Here is a 20,109-nt window from a genome sequence, read left to right on the forward strand (position 1 = left end):
ACAACCTTACTTTAGTCATTTATTTGTTTTGCATAAATATTTGTTGCCATATTAGATAGGGTATTAATTAATAGCCCTGCTAATTTTCTTGATGTTTTTTTTTCGCATGTGCTTTATAATTTACTACCTCAACCTCCTAAAGCTGAAAAACTGTGTAACGTGAATTGCTCCGATTCCCTCGTGGATCATTCTTTGTTGACTACTAGACACCTAAGCTATCTATTTACTATTACCTACCTCCTTTGTATTATGGCGAGCACCAAATGTATGTACACCACTTCAACCATCTAATGTTCAATTATGTTATATTGTAAAGCGCTCTGATACCCTCGTGGATCATGTTCGCGCTATATAAAACTTTATAAATAAATAAATAATTCTTACAATTCTGTTTATTGTTTTTATTTTTTTTTAAAACAACAGGTTCAACAGTTTCAAACTTAAGGTTTCTAATTAATTCTATTGACATCAGTGACCTAATTTTCACAAATTTTTGTGTATATATTGTTGTTGCAACATCCTTATTATATGTTATTAACTAGCATTTACATATCTAATTACATATATTTCAACATCATGCATTAATTGTTTCTTCTTTCTGGATTTTATTGTGTTTCATCCTTCCACTGTCTACTATTTGTCAATGTTTTGCTTGTAGTTTTATTATTCACCATGCAAAATGTTACAACGCCACCCTTATTTTTACATGCCCTGGGGACCCCCCTATTAAATGGCAGATGTGGGAAAAAGTGTTTGAAAGATATGCAAAGGTATGTGGAACCAATCTCAGTGGAGAGAGGAAAACAACTCTTCTCTTGCACTGTCTTGGTTCAGAAGGACAGGAAGTGTTTGATCACTTACCTGAAATAGATGATGTCAATTTAAAGAAATTTGAAATGTGCATGTTGAAATTAGATAGGCACTACTTACCTAAAGTTAGCACGATTTTAGAGCGCTACCATTTTGGACGCAGGGCTCAAAATGAGGGAGAGTCGGTAGAAAATAAAGTCACTGCATTGAGGAAATTAGGATCGTCATGTAAGTTTGGTGCGTTGTTAGAAGAAAGAATTAGGGATACATTTATGCTGGCTGTAACGTTGAAAAAGTGAGAGTTGATTCATGGCAAAAAGATGATCCCTCTCTTGATGAAGTTCTCATAACTGCAAATCAGATTGAACATTCTTTGAAATGTGTAGAAGTTATTACCAGACAAGAGGCTAAGGGTAATACAATTCAGGTTGGAAAGAGTTCCTCTAAAGGAAAAGATTTGAAGAAAATTAGTCATGTTAAATCTGAAAAGAAAAATGTTTTTCAACCTAAGTGCTATAGATGTGGCAATGTAGGTCACTTTGCAAGTGTCCAGCACTGAGATCTACATGTTCAAATTGTAAGAAAGTGGGACATTACACTGCTGTGTGTCAAGCTAAGAATTACAAAGGGAAAGTTAATGTCATATATCATGAATGTGATAGTGATAGCGATGCGTGCTCTGATTTTGACTGTGGTCAAATTGTATCTCAGATAAGTTCCTGCAAAAAGAAAGGTTTTTAGATGAGATAATAGTTGAAGGGGGAAGGACTAAAGCTCTATTTGATTCGGAAGCTAAGATCACAATAGTCTCAAAACAATTCTATCTAAACAATCTCAAAGACAATGTGAAAATATTGAAGCCTGACATTAAACCTAGTGCTTATGGTGGTGAACCGATAAAACTCTTGGGATATTTTTTGGGTTTAATTCAATACAAAGGGAGGTATATTTCTGGAAAAATCTACATTTCTCATAAGGGGGATAGTATTCATAGTTGGTTTCACCAGAGGGGCTTAGGCGTTATACTTGATCCTAATAATGATCCCCCCATTATTTTGAAAGAGAATTTTCATGTGAATGAGGTAAAGGTCAAACAAGACTGTGATGAGAGCTACTCTGCAATTTAAAAAAAAGAATTCCCTAGTGTATTTAGGGGTGAGCTATGCTGTCTTCGTGGTTATGTACACAGTATACGTTTAGTTAGTGGTGCAGTACCTGTGTCTGGTAAGGTGCGGGGAGTACCCATTGCTGTGAGAGATGAGATGAAGTTAGAGTTAGAAAAACTCAAGGCTGAGGGAATCATTGAGGAAGTTGAAGGAACTCAGTGGTTGGCATGAGTTGTAGCTGCCAGGAAAGCCAATGGAAGTCTATGTAAATGTATTGACTTAATAGAACTTAATAAACAAGTTGTAGTGGATGGATATCCCCTTCCTAAGATTTCGGACATGCTTATGCTGTTAAAGGGAGCTAATATCTTTTCCACAGTAGATCTCAAATCTGCGTATCACCAGATTATACTTTATGAGAAATCCAAGGACCTTACGTCCTTCATAACGCCCTTCGGGACATACAGGTTCATAAGGCTACCATTTGGACTAGTGTCAGCAGCCTTCGTTTTTCAGAGAGCGTTAGAAAGATTGTTGAAAGATCAGCTGGAAGTTAAAATTTATCAAGATGATGTACTAATATTTGGGAAAGATGAACAGGAACATTATTTGAGAATAAGACAAGTGTTACAAAGGTTTGACAAATTTAATCTCACTGTTAATTGGACAAGTGCAAATTTAGTAGATCTTCTATTGATTATTTGGGTCACACTATTTCTGGTGAAGGTGTGGAGCCTAAAAGTGAATAGGTTGATGCCATACAAGATTTAGCTTCGCCTACCAATAAAGAAGAACTTATGAAGTTTCTTGGGATGGTGGAATATTACAGCAAATTTGTTAAAGGTTTTGCTAGTAAGTGTGTCAACATGAGAACTTTGCTGTGTAGGGGCATTGAATTTGTGTGGTCAGAGAAATGCGAATCTGAACTTAAAGAAATTAAGGAAATGCTAAAACGAACTCCTAAGTTAAAGAGTTTTGATCCTTCTAAGAATTCTGTTTTAATTACAGACGCAAGCATGGAGGGTTTAGGAGCAGTTTTACAGCAAAATGGTGATAGTTCAGAGAATGTTATTCTGTTTCTCTAACAAAGTCTCAGAGGAGCAGAGTTACACTATTCTGTTATAGAGAAAGAGGCCTTTCACATTGGGTGGTAAAAAACCTCAAGAATCTTCTCTGGGGGACGAAATTCGAGATACACACTGATCATAAGCCCCTGTCGAAGTTTTCAATAAAAAGGGGATTGACGCTATTTCAGCGAGAATCTCCAAATGGGTCGTTGCACTACAGGAGTATGATTTTGATGTAAAATATCTTCCTGGAGTCAAGAATAAGATAGCAGATGCCCTTTTGAGATTAGTGAAAAATGATGAAGAAGGAAAACAGGGTTGTGAGGATGATGAGCAAGATGAGTGGGTTTGCAATATGGAGTATGATGGTGGCGTGAAGAGTGTGTCTCAGATAAAGAATTATAGGACCTGTTATTGTTAATCAGAGGGCGTTGGAATGCTAAAGTTAAGGGAAACCGTGAGACATATTGGAATGTCAGGAGTGAACTCTCTGAGAGTAAGGGACTTTTATTTAGAGGGAGAAGACTTATACCACCTACATCAATCCGTAGTAAGTTGTTGAATTTAGCTCATTCAGGACATCAAGGTATGTCTAAGACTAAAGAAAGACTTAGACTGAATTACTGGTGGCCTGGCATGGATTTACATGTTGAACATCTAATAAGAGATTGTGTCCCATGTCCCTTGAGTGAGAAGAGTCTAAAACCCAGAGTACAACCCATGGTGATCAGGGATCATCCAAAAGGACCATGGGAAGAAGTTTCTCTGGACATAATGGGTCCAATACAAGGAAGTGGATGTGGTGTTTATGTCTCAGTTCCTATAGATATGTACTCTAGGTGGCCAGAAATTAAGTTCACCAGAGGCATTGAAACAAGGCATGTCATCTAATTTTTGAAAGAAGTGTTTGGGAGAGAAGGGCTATCTGGTGTTTTATTAACGGATAATGGAGTTCAATTAGGTTCTAATGAGATGGAAGAATTTTTGGAATGTTGTGCCATCAAACACAAAAGGTGTTCTTTATATCATCCCGAGACAAATGGTATGGTAGAACGCTTTATCTGAGTGTTGAAGGAAACCATTGCCATGGCAAAACAAAATAATCTGGATTGGAAAGAAGAGGTTAATAAGAAGTTTGAAGTTTATAGGGTGTCTCCTCATGCTATCACAGGAAGGACTCCTTTTGAGTTATTTAAGGGAAGATACCGTAACACTTTCATCGCACCCCATTGGGTAAACAAAGCAGAATCTAAAAAAAGGTTCGCTTTTATCTGATGGTAACTGGAGAATCAAAGAAGCTCAAAGAATTAATGCTAGAAAATTGAATTTTTATGCTAAAAAATCTGTCAAAGTTACCTCTGTGAGAGTTGGAGATTGGGTAATGATTAGAGCTTCGATTGGGAGAAAGGCATCTAATTTGTTTCAGAAACCGCATAGAGTAATACAAATTTTGACAAATGCTATTAAAACTGAAGATTCATGTATTTGGAATCTTAATAGAGTTCCTGTTGTTAAGAAAGATGTGTTGAGTCATGATGAGGGTAATCTTTCGGATTCCATCACAAGTTGCCCTACTAAATCAACTCCATTGAGGGAAGGGGAATGTGAGAAGTCCACAGCTTTGGCTCCACAGAGTGAAAAAAGAATTGTGAGAGAGAAAAGTGTGAGACGGCCATCAAGGTTTAATGACTATGTCGTGGAGCACAACAGTAGATAATATTTTCTTTTTTCTTTGTATTTCATCTATTTCTTATTTAAATTTGCAAAGAAGGAAGGTGTGTAGTATTGTGCTTTATTTCTGTTCATCTTCTTAGGCTTGCCTCATTTTGTATTCATGTGTTTAGCACCATGGTGACAGAACCTGGTGATGCATGTGTAGAGGGTAAAATGTTCAGTTGATCTCCGATAGACTGCTGGATGGATGAGACACTTTTCATTTGGAATAAACTTACTTCTCTTACCACTCTGGAATCATATTCATTCAAGATTTAACCAATTTTACAAGCATCATTGTAGCTGCAGTTGTAACAGCACCTTTCCTTTCATTCTTATAACCTGTTTTTATAACATGGACAATGACCAGCAAAAAAGGCCAATGGCAGCCGCTGGTGGGTCGAGTGTAGGGAACATGGGAGGCGGAGCGCGGGAGGGTGGTGCACGTAGGGGGGTGTTAGATTATTTAATTTTCTTTTTTTTAATTACCTTAAGGTGCCACCCACCTCCCGCCTCACACTTCCTCTTCTCTTCCTTGTTTCAGCAGACACTGGGACCATGTCACAGACTTCCTTCCAATTCCGCGCTGCTCTCCTGCTAGGAGAGCTGTGCAGGGATTGGCCTGAGTGGGCAGAAAAGACGTTCTGCTCAGGCAAGGGAGTCTGTGGGGGTTTCTCCAGCCTGGCTGTTCAGTGTAGCCGAGCTAGAAAAACCTAAGGGTGCATGTGTGTTTGGGTCGTCCAGAGATGGCCGGCCAAACACATTTGTGCACTTAGGGAGTGCACATAGCACTCCTCCTCCCGTGCCCCGCCCCTCCCTGCACAAGCTGGCTCAAAGCCGGCAAACGAAAAATAAAACAATGCTAGAACATTGTTTTCTTTTTTTATTTGCTGGCTCTGAGCCAGGCAGTGGGGCGACACTCCTCCGCCATTGCGAAGGAGCCTCCCCTGAAAAACACATTGATTATGGCAACATGTTTATTTTTTCACATAGTTCATAATTTCTTAATGTTACTACACATTTTGAGCTCCAGCCCTTTTTTGCAATCTGAGTGACATTAATCTAATTCTAATATGTTTTTGGAACAAATTACTGACTGCTTTGTGGTGTGTTTAATTTTGTGCTACAAATTCCACTTTTATTTCTCATGTTTGAAAACCACTCTATCGCTTTCCTATGAAGGAGCACGTCCCCAAGTATTTAAGTGGTTTTGGGAAGAGTGATAGTGTGACCACAGGGCATAAAATACGCGCGCCCATACATTAAAAGGATATTGTAAGCCATTCATACATTCCCTGGATTCAGGGGATCACTCAGCTCTGTAAATCCAATTGTTTCCCCAGCCCCTTTCAAGTTTCAATCTGGCACCGAGAGCAACCTGTCATCCGACGCAGTGATATAGGCACCTCTCCCCCCACCTGGTCTCCACACCCGCTACAACCTCCCTCACTGACCCCCTCCCCCCACCTCTTCTCCCCCCCTCTCCTTTACCCTGGGGCCACTTCCCCCTCTCTCTCCCCGTATCCCCTCCTCCATTTCTACCCCTCTGCCTCTTTCCCCCTTCCCCCCCTACTGCCGGGCACGCGTACATATGGATCTTTCCCGCTCGGCGGAGACCCCTCGATACAGTACATGTATGCACAGGGAGCACCAATACACCAGTGACATAGGACACCCCCTCCGCTCCCTCCCGATCCTCTTCCCTGCCCCTACACACCCATTCCACCACTCCCACCCCGCCCAGTTGCAGCATTTTTCCTTATGGTTCGGGGCCTTCAGTCTACCCCACATTGCAACATAGATGACGGTCTTCCCCCACCTCGGCCTGACCTCTTCGCCACACACCTGCATCGTGAGTAGGCCTGGGCTAAAATTTTGTTCCGTTCGCGGAAATTGCGATAATTTGACATTTTCGCGTTCCGCGGAAAGCACGAAAATGTCAAAATTTCCGCATTCCGCAGCTTGGCGATAATTTGTTTCTTGCTCGCGCTGTAAAATAATACATTCTCGCGCGCGCGCGATCGCCTTACCTGAATCCCTGCGTTCGCCAACAAGTTTTCTTGATCCGGTCGCGTTCTCCATGAGATGTTGTATTGTTTTAAGCCATTTGCGCTGTCTCGCGACAGTTCGCGCCCGCAGTGACGTCATGCGTCGCTCGATCGCGTCTTTCTTCTCGCGATCATGCACCGCGAGACAACTGAAAACATGATGGCCGCGCCCGCGAGCAACCACATGGGTAAGTTGGCAAGCCGCAACCATGCAGAAAATCTCGCGAACATGCGGGAAAAAAACTTCCGCATCTTCGCGATATTTCCGCGTGTTTGCGATCATTTTTAACATTTTCGCGATAATTTGCGAGTGGATTTCGCAAATTCCGCCCACCCCTAATCGTGAGGCACCTCCTGAGATGCCATGGCACAAGGGCCTCCATCCTGCTTGTAATGGAAAAGGTTCAATACCCAATACGCCGCGACCAACACCCGAGGTCCGGCACAGAGAGACAGGACGAAAGGCCGTATACCCTGTCTTCATTATTAACCTCCGCCCTCCCCCTTTTACCACTGCCGCTCACCTCCCCCCCTTTCCACCCTATACCTCCCCCATATCCATCCTTTTTATTGCACCATTCAATGTTGTGGTTCACTGTTGCATTTCATCTGCATTGAAACCCTATTGTACGCTCCTATTTCTATTTCAATAAAATAAATTACGGCACAAAATAAATCCAATTGTTTTTGTAAGGGTAATACAAATTTGGCTTCCACCTGTCACAGCATACAGCTTGGAGCAATGGCTAAGCCTATTTCAGCCACTGGCTCTCTTCACTTCGAGTGACTGCATTTTTATTGTGCACATATGCTTGTCTACCTAAAAAGAAGTCCTTTGTGGCCAGGACTGATACAATTTCTGCATCTATTTCTGTTTTCATTTCATGGTTTTCAAAATTCACTATTCTTACCTATGGTTTTGCAAAAATATGCATGCCACCTTTAGACAGTTACACAATATAATGTTTACGTTTGCCATAAAAAAGTGAACATAATTGCAGGGCTGCAAAGACCAGACCTATTGACTTTGGTAATGCTTATTTTTCAATGTAATGTATGGACTTCCTCAGCATTGTATTCTTTTCTGCACGTATTTAAAGAAATTGTAAGATGAAATCAAATGCTCCTTGGAATACATGTGAATTGACCAGACAGGCCAAAAAAATCTGCCTCGTGCAAAACTTCCATGACTCGGATGCCTTAGTGCCCACTTGAAAGTCCCATGAAAATTCCATATCTTCTGCAAAGTCCACTCTATGGCAGAAAGTATTTTATCTGCTTCAAATCATGTCACTCTTCCTTTGCCACCATTAATAACAATTTTATCCATCTACAAGGGTCCAATGAAAAATGTTTCTGATGGCAGCCATGTATTTCTTTAGGAGTTTTATACAGCAGTAAACATTGCCTGGACACTTCAAGTGTGTGTTATTAAACTTATAATTATATAATTTAAGGCTGATACCAAAGAAAAAAATCAAACAATAACATGGTGGCTTCCAGCAATGTGTTTTACACAATAGAAGTGCTCTGCGAGTTTTTCTTCACTTTTGATTTTCTATCCTTGTAAAATTATTTGTTGAAATGAATCATCCCGCCTATGCATGGACTTCAATTGGGGGTCGCAGCAGCGACCCATAGGCAACCAGTTGCGATCCCTACTGCTTTTTGTTTGCGACCCCTGGCTGACAGATGATCACATTTCTTGATTAATCCTGTCTGTTTCTGCATGCATGCTGATGGTCAGCTCGGCTGCCCTTTCTCACTTGCCTTCTAGTCTTCCTTCAGAAGACGTTGTGCTGGGCACAGTGAAAAACTTGTAAAAGAATAAGTGCCAGGGCTCTAGTCTGGAGGCACCATGCGCATTTCTTCTTTAATTGCCACCTAAAACACAACCAGCTACTAACCATGAAAGCGGGGAGAGGATATGGCGTAATGGCCAGAGCTGCCGTCTTGGGAGCTGGGGAGCCAGGTTCGAGCCTCTGCAGTCGACTCAACTTCCTTGTGATGTTAGTGCAAGGCTTTGGTTTAGCACATAGAAGTAGAACTTTACACTAGTGGGCCAGTAGGCCTCCACTCCAGTGATGCAGATAAAATGGTCTAGTCACAACTACTGATTCACAAAACCTGGTATGTTGCCACCGCCCCTCTAGATGGTAGTGCACTCTCAGTCAAATGAGGACACAATTGGTATGGAGTGTGGCACTCAGAGCAGGGGATTTCTGCTGTACACCCTGCAAGGAACATTCCCATCCCATCAGATATCCACCCATGCTGCCAATGGGCGTACACCTATGTTTGACAAATCCTGAGCTGCCATCAAGACTGCAAATTCTATCTTAATTTTCAAATTAAAACATGAGGGAAGAGGCTCATTATTAGTTACATCTGAAAAAACGTGAAAAGATTAATCTCTGAAGCAGACCTTTTAACCATTAGCACAGCCATTGGTTTCCCAAAAATAAGCTCTTATGATGCCTGGCCTATCTAGTGTAGAACAGTCCTACTCAAGGCAGTTTAACATGTGGCAGACCAGCTGTTGTCTGGAACACCCATTAGACCACATCCTTGTTAAACTAGTTGTTTCCTGAAGAATGGGATTTTTTGAAGATGGCATGCTTCCTGTACAAGTCTGTCGGCAAAATTTACCAGTATATTTATTTGCCAGATTCACCATCTTTGGACACACCCAATTTCTGCCCAGCAAATTGCAGCTCCGCAAAGAACAAACCCTGCAAAAATCATTCATCCGCCTGAAGCCACAGCATGTTACCTTATGTCAGAAAAAAAAACTACTTTTTAGGGATATCTGATTGCCGAGACCTAATTTAGGCCCACTCGCTTCTAGAGTGCTGTTCTGCTTAGAGGCCTTCGAAGACCACATCACCATCGTCCAGACAGTATAGTCTAGCACCAGCTGATAAACAAGCATGCCAGGCGACTGCCCACTTTACATTGCTGATGCTTGCTGCATGATGCTGTTTTTAAGCAACGAGATGCCCATGGCTGAAGAAATGTACTTGAATCCAGACTTTATAAAAGCATCTTGAACTATATGTTATTCAGCGTATGCCCATGTTTTTTGAGCCTATATCTCTTCCCTCTTCAGTGGTAGGGACACTTGTTCCTCATTTAGAAGTTAAGCATCTACATTCAGGAACCATCGATAGACAGTTGTCCATCCTTTGACTCAAGTCAGGGGCATTACTATCAATAGTGCAGCAGGTACAGTGGTAACGGGAGAAGGGATGCCAGGGGTCCATGCTGTTTCAATTAGTAGCAGTGTTTTGCTACCTAGCAATGGACTGTAGCAATTACCTTGCCTATATTAGGGCCCATGGGGCCTTTGCTACATTGCTGGATCATGTTTGTAATTTACCTGTACTCCCAATTGGTATCTGAATTACAAGTTCTCTCTTTCATTTATTGGTGGACCCCTACAGTTTTCCATCACGAATGAATACATTATCCAGCTTTCTATTATACAGCATGGCTCATGTCCCCTCTCCAAGAGCCGCATACAAAGTAAGCTAGCAGGGAACCATGCCGCAACCTGCATACCACTGACTGCAACCGGTAAGAAATCAGCCAGAGGCACTAAAAATGATGCCTTGTACCAGTGGGTCAAGGCTAGCTTCAAAGATAAGTCATAGCTGTTAATTGACTGCAGGTATGTAAATTTATTGTATCGCACTTATAGCGCTTAATGCCCATGACGAGCCACTGAAGCACTTTACGCCGGGCAGCACTCTGCTCCGTTAATGGTTGGTCCAGTGGTTATTGGCTGTTATTGCGACTAGTAATGTGCTCTCAAGGAGAGCATACCATGCATTTGCCCCAGTTTCTTTGTGGAAATTTATAGGATAAGATTTGATCATTAGTGGGGTAACTGAGGTCATGCACCTGACTGGTGGGATTAACAGAGGGCATTAAATATTGTTACATTTCAGAGGTGTGGCTTAAAAGGAGAGGTTGTGGTGTATGAAATGAGAAACACAACCCTAGAAATAAAAGCAAACATGCATGCAATTTAGACTTGAATGTAAAAAGTGCTTCATTTGAACTGGTGGGGCAGATGGGTTCCAGAGGAATTATTTTTTGGAAGTAGGAACAGATTTATAATAATCAGACTTTCACTCTGAAGTAGATGGAATAAAAATACAGAGAAACAGAAAAAAGGAGAAAGCAGGGATGTAAGGACCTGCAAGTTTGAGATAAATTGGCAGGAAGTTATGGTGGGGGATGAAAGAGGCATATCGTGGAATCAGGAGTAGACCGGCTTGGTATGCGCAACTCTGGCATTCCGCAATGGCACCTGCAGACTTCTGAGAAAAAACTTGGGCATAGTCACTGATCCATTTACAAATTAAGCACTGGTTGTTCTCAGAGAAAGGAGTCATGCAGATGATGGAGAATGAGGATAGGGTAATTCAAAAGAAAACCGTGAGAGTCAATAGTAGGACGTTTGAAGACAGGGTCAATTTTCATGCCAGAATTTAGGACCAAAGAGAAGGTTTTTGAAATAGCATGCAATGAGGATGCAAAACTTTAGAAAGGAACAACATTATTTGTATGTAAGATAGTGATATATTAGGTATTTCGGAATGGTAGCCATTCCCGCCATGCACCGCTGAGAGCCCGCCTCACGCTTTGCCCAGCGTACCCACGCCACACGCTGAAACGCCACATGCTGAAAATGGTGCGCTTTCTGCGTCTGCATACTCTATAGTGTGCCTGCCTTCGTCACTGGTGAGTCGGGGGCTCAGCAGGATTCTAACTGGCAATCAGCATACATCGACCAAAACACAGCTGTGCGGGATGGGGAGAGGCCAGTGGGCAGACTGCTGAACTACTGTGCAGTCTGTTCACTGCTAGGCTAGCTCTGGACCACTGGCATTTAATGGCAGGATAACATTTGTAAGAGAGAATTTGGTCTACAATCCTTCTTGTGTAAAGTTCTGCTGCTATGTAAAACCCAGAACTAGGCACCAACATCCTTTATGCATGTCGATGCACATGCGTATACAGTGAGCATGTGACACACGTATGCTAGCAGGACTCCACATGTGTGGCCTGAGTACTAAAGCCAGTGGCATCCATTTGGAAGCCCCTGGTCCAGCATGGGAGAAGACGGAGGATGAACTGTGAAGGTAACCGCAAGCCTTTCAATACATCGACAGGTGTACAGGTCCAGGCATGCTCAGTTTCCTGGGCTGAAAAACATGGACTGGCCAATCACCTAACATGAGGCCGTTTGACTGCTGGCAGGTGCCCATTCTGGCACCTCAAAAAAGAAAATAAATTGCCAAGTTATCATAAGTAAAATCTTGGATGTGTTAGTGTGTACCTGTCGCGGTGCTTTTAATGGGCAGGTACTGTCCGGTACACAGTACCTGCACTTCTTTGACTAGAGAGGGAGAGTACCAGCACTTCTCAGCATCAAAGAGGAACTCTAAGTAGCGAGTACCTGCACTTCCAGAATTCCATTTTAAGGACTGTAGATGAGTTCAATGGGGCCCACGCCACAGACAAGATACGCACGCCTGCGTGACTATCACGTGCCGTTTCCTGCCTGCGCGCTCTGGCAGCGAGTTCAAGGTCTGTCTGGGAAGCCTGCCTCCCCTCCCCCTGCCAAAGGTCACACGCAGGAGCAGCATCCTGTCTGGGCCGTTGCTGGCATCCAATCAGAGAATCTGGTATAAGAACAAAACTCTGCGATGAAGACCTGGTGCAGCAGCACAAAAATAAACAATAAAATAAATAAAAACAGCACTATGCTGGAAACAGTGTGAGTGTAGTAAAGGTCGCATCGCTTCGACACTGGACAGGGGAAACAGTTCCGTTTTCTGTTTACATACAGGCCAAGGGATCTGCTCTGGCTTTTCTCAATGTGCACGCCTAGTCTTTTACATAGCGCCTGTGGTATTCTCCGGCTCCCGCGAGTGTGTTGGCGGGTTCGTGACTGCCGGGAAATCACGACTAGAGGCTCGGGCCTACAGCTATTTCTGGAGACGGGATTTGGTTGTATTAGGTCCGCCGTCGTAGCCCTAGTCGCGTACGTACGTGCGCGACCGTCTTCTATTAACAACAGTCACGTGACTTGACGCGTACGCTGGGGCGTAACGCGTCATAGTCACGACATTACAAGCGCCTACTACCAGCATTCAAACTATTCTGTGAGCACTCAACTATAGCAGACAACTTGATAAAGTGTTTTACTCTGGATTACAAACATGGCACAAGTGGAAACGTTGAATTACAATTAAAAATTTGCGAACAGTCGTGACAAGAATTTTCAATTCTATTAAGGACAACGGAGGCGAGGATTATGCTTCTCATTCTTTGCTTTATTCTACACAGCAGCCAATAAAAAAACACCTTTTTTATTACAAACTACAAATCCCATGAATCCAATGTGTCATGATACCATAGAGACTATAACCATATAAGGTCCCGTCGAGGCAGGCACCTCCTCTTTCTTTGCGTGACCATTAACTGTTAAGGCCGTAACTTGAAACCAAATAGTCTTTCTTGAACTGCGATCCTGAACCATTGTCTCTGCAAGCTCAAACATCCGAAAGTAACACTTGAACTGCGGCTCCGCGGGATGAACCCCACATGATCACAACGGGGAACAACCTTTACAACGCAACTTTTACAACGCACTACCATTACAACGCATTTTTTACAACGCATAATCCATTACAACGCATGATATTACAACGCATGACACTACAACGCATTTTTAAAAACTACCATTACAACGCATTCCATTACAACGCATACTACCATTACAACGCATACCATTACAACGCATAATATTACACTATACTATCCAACACTTACCCTACTGATGCACCCCCTGGAGTTAGAATAGTAATTTTTACCCCTATACTATCCAACACTTACCCTACTGATGCACCCCCTGGAGTTAGAATAGTAATTTTTACCCCTATACTATCCAACACTTACCCTACTGATGCACCCCCTGGAGTTAGAATAGTAATTTTTACCCCTATACTATCCAACACTTACCCTACTGATGCACCCCCTGGAGTTAGAATAGTAATTTTTACCCCTATACTATCCAACACTTACCCTACTGATGCACCCCCTGGAGTTAGAATAGTAATTTTTACCCCTATACTATCCAACACTTACCCTACTGATGCACCCCCTGGAGTTAGAATAGTAATTTTTACCCCTATACTATCCAACACTTACCCTACTGATGCACCCCCTGGAGTTAGAATAGTAATTTTTACCCCTATACTATCCAACACTTACCCTACTGATGCACCCCCTGGAGTTAGAATAGTAATTTTTACCCCTATACTATCCAACACTTTCCCTACTGATGCACCCCCTGGAGTTAGAATAGTAATTTTTACCCCTATACTATCCAACACTTACCCTACTGATGCACCCCCTGGAGTTAGAATAGTAATTTTTACCCCTATACTATCCAACACTTTCCCTACTGTTGCACCCCCTGGAGCTAGAATAGTAATTTTTACCCCTACACTATCCAACACTTACCCTACTGTTGCACCCCCTGGAGTTAGAATAGTAATTTTTACCCCTACACTATCCAACACTTACCCTACTGTTGCACCCCCTGGAGTTAGAATAGTAATTTTTACCCCTACACTATCCAACACTTACCCTACTGTTGCACCCCCTGGAGTTAGAATAGTAATTTTTACCCCTATACTATCTAATACTTACCTTAAATGTAATTTAATATTATGCGTTGTAATGGTATGCGTTGTAAAGGTAGTATGCGTTGTAATGGTAGTGCGTTGTAAAGGTATTTTTTTAAAATGCATTGTAGTGTCATGCGTTGTAATGTCATGCGTTGTAATGGATTATGCGTTGTAAAAAATGCGTTGTAAGTGCATGCGTTGTAATAGTGTGCGTTGTAACGTCATACATCCGATCACAACAGGTGAGCGAGCTCCATATCTAGAAGGGGCAACCATGCCCAACGAACTCCTTGGACCGCAAGCGATCCTCACTTGCCACTGGAATCTGAAACAAAGATAAAGGTTCCGTAATAACGGTAATCTCCCAAACCATGTTCTAATTTGACAGGTATAACTTTTCAGACATAAAACGGGGGGGGGGGGGGGGAAATAGAGGATAAAGAAGGCAATACAATGCAATCCAAAATCATCATTAATTGATTCATATACATCACAAGAGACACATAAACTCCGGGTGGGATAATCCTCGCCTCCGTTGTCCTTAATAGAATTGAAAATTCTTGTCACGAATGTTCGCAAATTTTTAATTCGATGTCAGGACCGGAGGCTCCGATTATGCTTGTTTAAAGCCCAGCCACCACCACTGATGCGATATCCACTATAGGTTTATAATAAAATGATTTAAAAGTAGACTCATGAGACCAATCCGCAGTGTTCATGATGTCGGATAGGGTCACCCCCAAGGAAAAAGACTTAGACGCCATGGCGCCCCGCACAGAATGTGCACCAAACTGAGACACATTAATGCCTGCTTCATTCATGAGCCAACGCACCCAACGCGCCAAAGTAGCTGATGACACTGGGCGAAAAGGCTTTTGCAATGCAATGAACAGCGGACCCTGCATATCAGAACGGAAGCTAGCTGTACTCACCTCGTACGCTTTGACACATAGCACCACACATAATTTGGGATTATCCGGAAAAGCCGGATAAGTCACTGAAGTGGTATTGGTTTTGGTACGTCTGGAGATAGAGAAAGTCACCCCTTCTGGGGCGAACTTACGCCCCGCTAGATCTAAAGCTCTGATATCAGAAACTCTCTTGCACGAGACCAAACATAATAGCATCGCCAGTTTGGCGGAAAGTTGTTTCCGTGACAGGAGCTCGTTCTGTGGCCAAGATTCCAAAAAACGGAGGACCACCGTCACATCCCACAAAAAAGAGTATTCTGGACACGGGGGCTTGACCATCCGGATACCCCTAAGCAGTTTACACACCAGAGGATGTTCCCCGATTGGCTTACCCTCCAAAGGAGCATGCCCAGCGGAAATAGCAGATCTAAAATTGTTTACTGTCCTATATGCAAAACCAGATGACGCCAGAGAAGCAAGGAAATTCATGACCATGGAGACATTAGCTGTAGTGGGATCGACGTCCCGTTGAACACACCAGCTACACCATCTGTTCCATGCTGATGAATACCGCTTATGGGTATTAACTGACCATGCCTGTTGGATGAAGTTGGAAGCGTCTGCCGAAAGGCCTGGGACCTTCCATCTGTCCCTGAAACTCGCCACGCCACTAGAGGTAGTTGGCCTGAGATCACTAACGGATGAGGAGCCTTGAGAGGATCTAGCAAGAGGTTCCATCTCTGAGGAAGGAGAACTGGTGTTGCACAGGACATTTCCAGAACAATCGGAAACCAAGCCTGAGCTCTCCACAAGGGTGTTATCAGCACCATCTCCGTCCGCTGGCGTCTGGCTTGGGCCAGGACCCTGGGGATCATGACAAACGGCGGGAAGGCATAACAAAGGACCGGTGGCCAGGTTTGAAGAAACGCATCCGAGGCTAGTGCCTCCGGATCCGGACGCCAGCTGTAGAAATCCGGAAGTTGCTTGTTCAGCCGTGACGCGAACAGGTCCAACTGACAGGGACCCCAGAGGAGGTTCAGCATCCGAAAGACTCGAGGATGCAAGCGCCAATCGCTGTAATCCCGGAGATACCGGGAATGCCAGTCGGCCACCTCGTTCTTCCGGCCCGGAAGGTACTCCGCTACTACTGACAGATTGTACTGAAAGCAATAATGCCAAAAATCCTTGGCAATCTCCGCTAGGATGCGAGATCGAGTACCCCCGAGCTTGTTCACGTACCGGACTGCCGATATGTTGTCCATTCTTAGAAGAATGCAGCAGTTCATCGTCTGCGGAGAGAGGCTGCGAATTGCGAACGAGCCCGCCAGCAACTCCAGACAATTGATGTGAAGGGAGAGTTCTTCCGGCGACCAACGACCCCCCGTCGAGATCGGACCGCAGCGGGCTCCCCAGCCCCAACTGCTGGCATCCGACTCTATCACTACCTCTGGATTGAACCCGAAAATGGCCCTGCCATTCCACGATTCCATGTGGTCGAGCCACCACAACATTTCCCACCTCGCTTCCTCTGAAAGAGGGATCTGATCGGTATAGCTGAGGCCTTTGCGGAGATGTTGAATCTTTAATCTTTGGAGAGCTCGGTAGTGAAGGGGTCCCGGAAATATGGCCTGAATCGAGGAGGCCAACAAGCCCACAACCCGGGCTATGGACCGTAAGGACACAATCTGCTTGCTCATGATCGATCTCAATTCTCTCTTGATCGTTTTGATCTTGGGTGCGGGAAGGAGAAGCTGGCAGGTACGAGAATCCACCTGAAAGCCCAGAAACTCTATAGATTGCGTGGGTACCAGAACTGATTTCTGAGAATTCACAATGAAACCCAGATTTTGGAGGAGAAGAATGGACCACTCCAGATGAGTCATCACTAGACGTGGACATTGCGCCATGATAATGACGTCGTCCAGATAGACGATCAGCCTCACTCCGCGCGAACGCAGTGACTCCATGACTGGACGAAGGAGTTTCGAAAGGAAGAACAGTGTACTCGTAACAGACGCCTTGCCACAGAAATTGAAGAAACCGGTGGTGAGGGGCGTAAATGGGTATGGCTAGGTAAGCGTCTTTCAGGTCCAGACGGACCATCCAATCGCCCTCCTGCAGCAGATCGCGCAGAAGATGAACGCCTTCCATTTTGAAATGGCGATACACGATCCATCCATTGAACTCTTTGAGGTTCAGCACCAACCTGTTCCCGCCCCCTTTTTTCTCGACCAAGAACACGTTGCTGAGGAAACCGTGGGAGTGAGGTCGAGACTCGACAATCGCCCCTTTCTGTAAAAGAGAGTGTATTTCTCCTGCGATAAAACTCTGATTGAGTTGGGAAAAACGGATGGGATGGGGAGGGGAATGCTGGACGGGAGTGTTGTACATCTCCAGTTTGTAACCTTGAACTGTTTCCAGGATCCAGGGATCCTGCGAGAGCGTTTGCCAGGCCTGCAGAAAAAATTGAATGCGACCCCCCAACTGTACCTCCGAACAAAGGATAAGTCTCACCTGCAGATCCTGACTCCTGGTGGTTTCCTTGGTTGCCACCGAACCTGCCTCTGCGGAAACGGCTCCGCGCTCGTCTGGAGGGGTAGAAGTTGGAACTTCCGGCGTAATTCTCTTGGTAGCCTCCTCTGTTGTGGTGTTGACCACGCTGGGCGCCTTGGGGATGACCTCGGCCGGACGACCGCCCGCGATTTCGTCCGGCCCTGGCGAAAACCGGACGGAAGGCTCGTCGCAGCGACTCCTGCGCTTTATCCAGGCCACTGAAAGTAGCCACGAATTTAGTGAGCTCTTTCAGAAAGGGTTGTCCGAAAAGGAGACCCTGGGCTACCGGACCCACCTCCGAGGAAGACAATTCCGCCAATTTCGGGTCGAGCTTGAGGAGGATCGATCTGCGCCTTTCACTCGACATGGCGCAGTTGCCATTGCCCAACAAGCACACCGCACGCTGCGCCCAACCAATGAGTTCATCGGGATCGATCGGGGACCCTGAGTCCTTCGCTTGGAGGCCCAACTCTAGAATTTTTGCCAATGGACCCGACAAATCTAGAAGTTTATCTTGACATGAGCGCCAAGCGCGGTCAATGTCTTTTTTCGGATCCTTAGAATATTTCTTAAGATAGGTCATCATGGTCGGGTCCACCTCTGGAGTTTCCGCCACACGGGCTGCCAGGTCAGGCCTGGGGCACTCAGACCTAAGGCGGGCTCTTACGTCCTTTTCAAAAGGGCGCCTGAGGTTTGACTGAAGGTAATCCGCCACTTCCTGCAAGGGGGTCCATGCCGTAGAATTGGGGTGGATGATGTCTGACGGGTCGAAAATCAGGTGTCTAGGCGGTGCCGCGGGCTCAGTATGATGCTCCTTCCTGGTCTTTTTAGCAGGCTGCGCGCATTCCTCTAGATCGGATTCCACGTCCGTCGCGGAATCCCCTTTGTCTTCATGAGAAGACTCATTCTGGTCCGAGCGCGCCAAATAAGTGTGATCATTCGCAAGGGCTCTGGAAAGCCGCGCGAAGTCCTCAGCGTGGGGGTTAGAAGCCTTTCTACTAGTTGGCTTGGGTGGGTACTTGCAGCTGGAAGCCATCCCTGCTGTCGTGCGTAATCATTTAAATGGCGTTTCAGGGGCGCAATTGCCCTTACCAGCGCTGAGCTGACAGAATGCTGCACCCCAGCATCCAAGGCTTCAACGAGCTCTTGCTCAAAGGAACTCGCAGGTTCCGACTCATAATACTCCTCCTCATAAGTGTATTCAGCCATGGTGACAGTAACCCGTATGCAATATAGCACAGCTATGGTGCGATGGGAGGAGTATATCAGGGGGAGAGGAACAAACCCCAAGCAGGCCAGGCACAAAAATGCCACCAAAACGTAATTAGAACAGTGGAGGGAGGGCCTGCTACCTCTCTCGGCAGAGCCTATGCAACAATTGTACAGCCCGAGGTTTAATTGTTCCTGGGCGTCAGTCGGGGCACAAAATACGGGCTTTGAAATTCGAAAAAACGAGCGTTTCCCGCTCCGACAATCACTCCGATCGGACCGCGATCGGAAAATGGCCGCCGCGCATGCGCGGAGACGGCCGCCCGTGAAGTGAGAATGAGGACGTGCGCGAGTAGAGACGAGCCGTCCTCAGGCCCCAGGTACTCCCGCTCCACATAGAAATCAGGCCGCAGGTGTAGAGCGCCTGGCCGGGGAGGCCGAAGCGCTCCCAGCGAAGCAACACCGACGCGAGCGCTCTCACGAGCAGCGGGGTAAGAAGAGGAATAACGTTGACAAAAAACCAGCGCGTCAGGGAATAAATAGCCAAACGCTCTAGCGGAGCGAAAAATCTCAACAATACAGCATATAATTATCACAGTAAGCGCGAATACAGCATATAATTATCACAGAAAGCGCGCTACAGATATAAGCTATGTATCGTATACAGTGCGCATCCAACCCATACACCACCCACATAAGAAAGCAGTAAGGGAGAGGCACTTAACTGGCTGCGGAGCAGCAAAGAAAGAGGAGGTGTCTGCCTCGACGGGACCTTATATGGTTATAGTCTCTATGGTATCATGACACATTGGATTCATGGGATTTGTAGTTTGTAATAAAAAAGGTGTTTTTTTATTGGCTGCTGTGTAGAATAAAGCAAAGAATGAGAAGCATAATCGGAGCCTCCGGTCCTGACATAGAATTCACATATCCTAGGGCTAGAGGCAAAAGACAACTGTAAGGACACATATGTTCTGGAAAGAGGT

General features: G+C 44.8%; 1 protein-coding gene across 1 annotated transcript; it reads right to left on the bottom strand.

Moving 5' to 3' along the window:
* Window positions 1-4,964: 4,964 nt before the first annotated feature.
* Window positions 4,965-18,950, bottom strand: LOC146861585 (uncharacterized). The gene is made up of 2 exons (XM_085646253.1): window positions 17,876-18,950; window positions 4,965-5,038 (listed from the first exon to the last, which is right to left on the bottom strand). The coding sequence occupies exons 1-2, from the start codon at window positions 18,948-18,950 to the stop codon at window positions 4,965-4,967; spliced, it is 1,149 nt and encodes a 382-aa protein (XP_085502379.1).
* Window positions 18,951-20,109: the final 1,159 nt, after the last annotated feature.

The sequence above is a fragment of the Triturus cristatus genome, chromosome 3_1 (genome assembly GCF_964204655.1).
Source record: "Triturus cristatus chromosome 3_1, aTriCri1.1, whole genome shotgun sequence".
In the NCBI taxonomy this organism is placed as follows: Eukaryota; Metazoa; Chordata; class Amphibia; order Caudata; family Salamandridae; genus Triturus; species Triturus cristatus.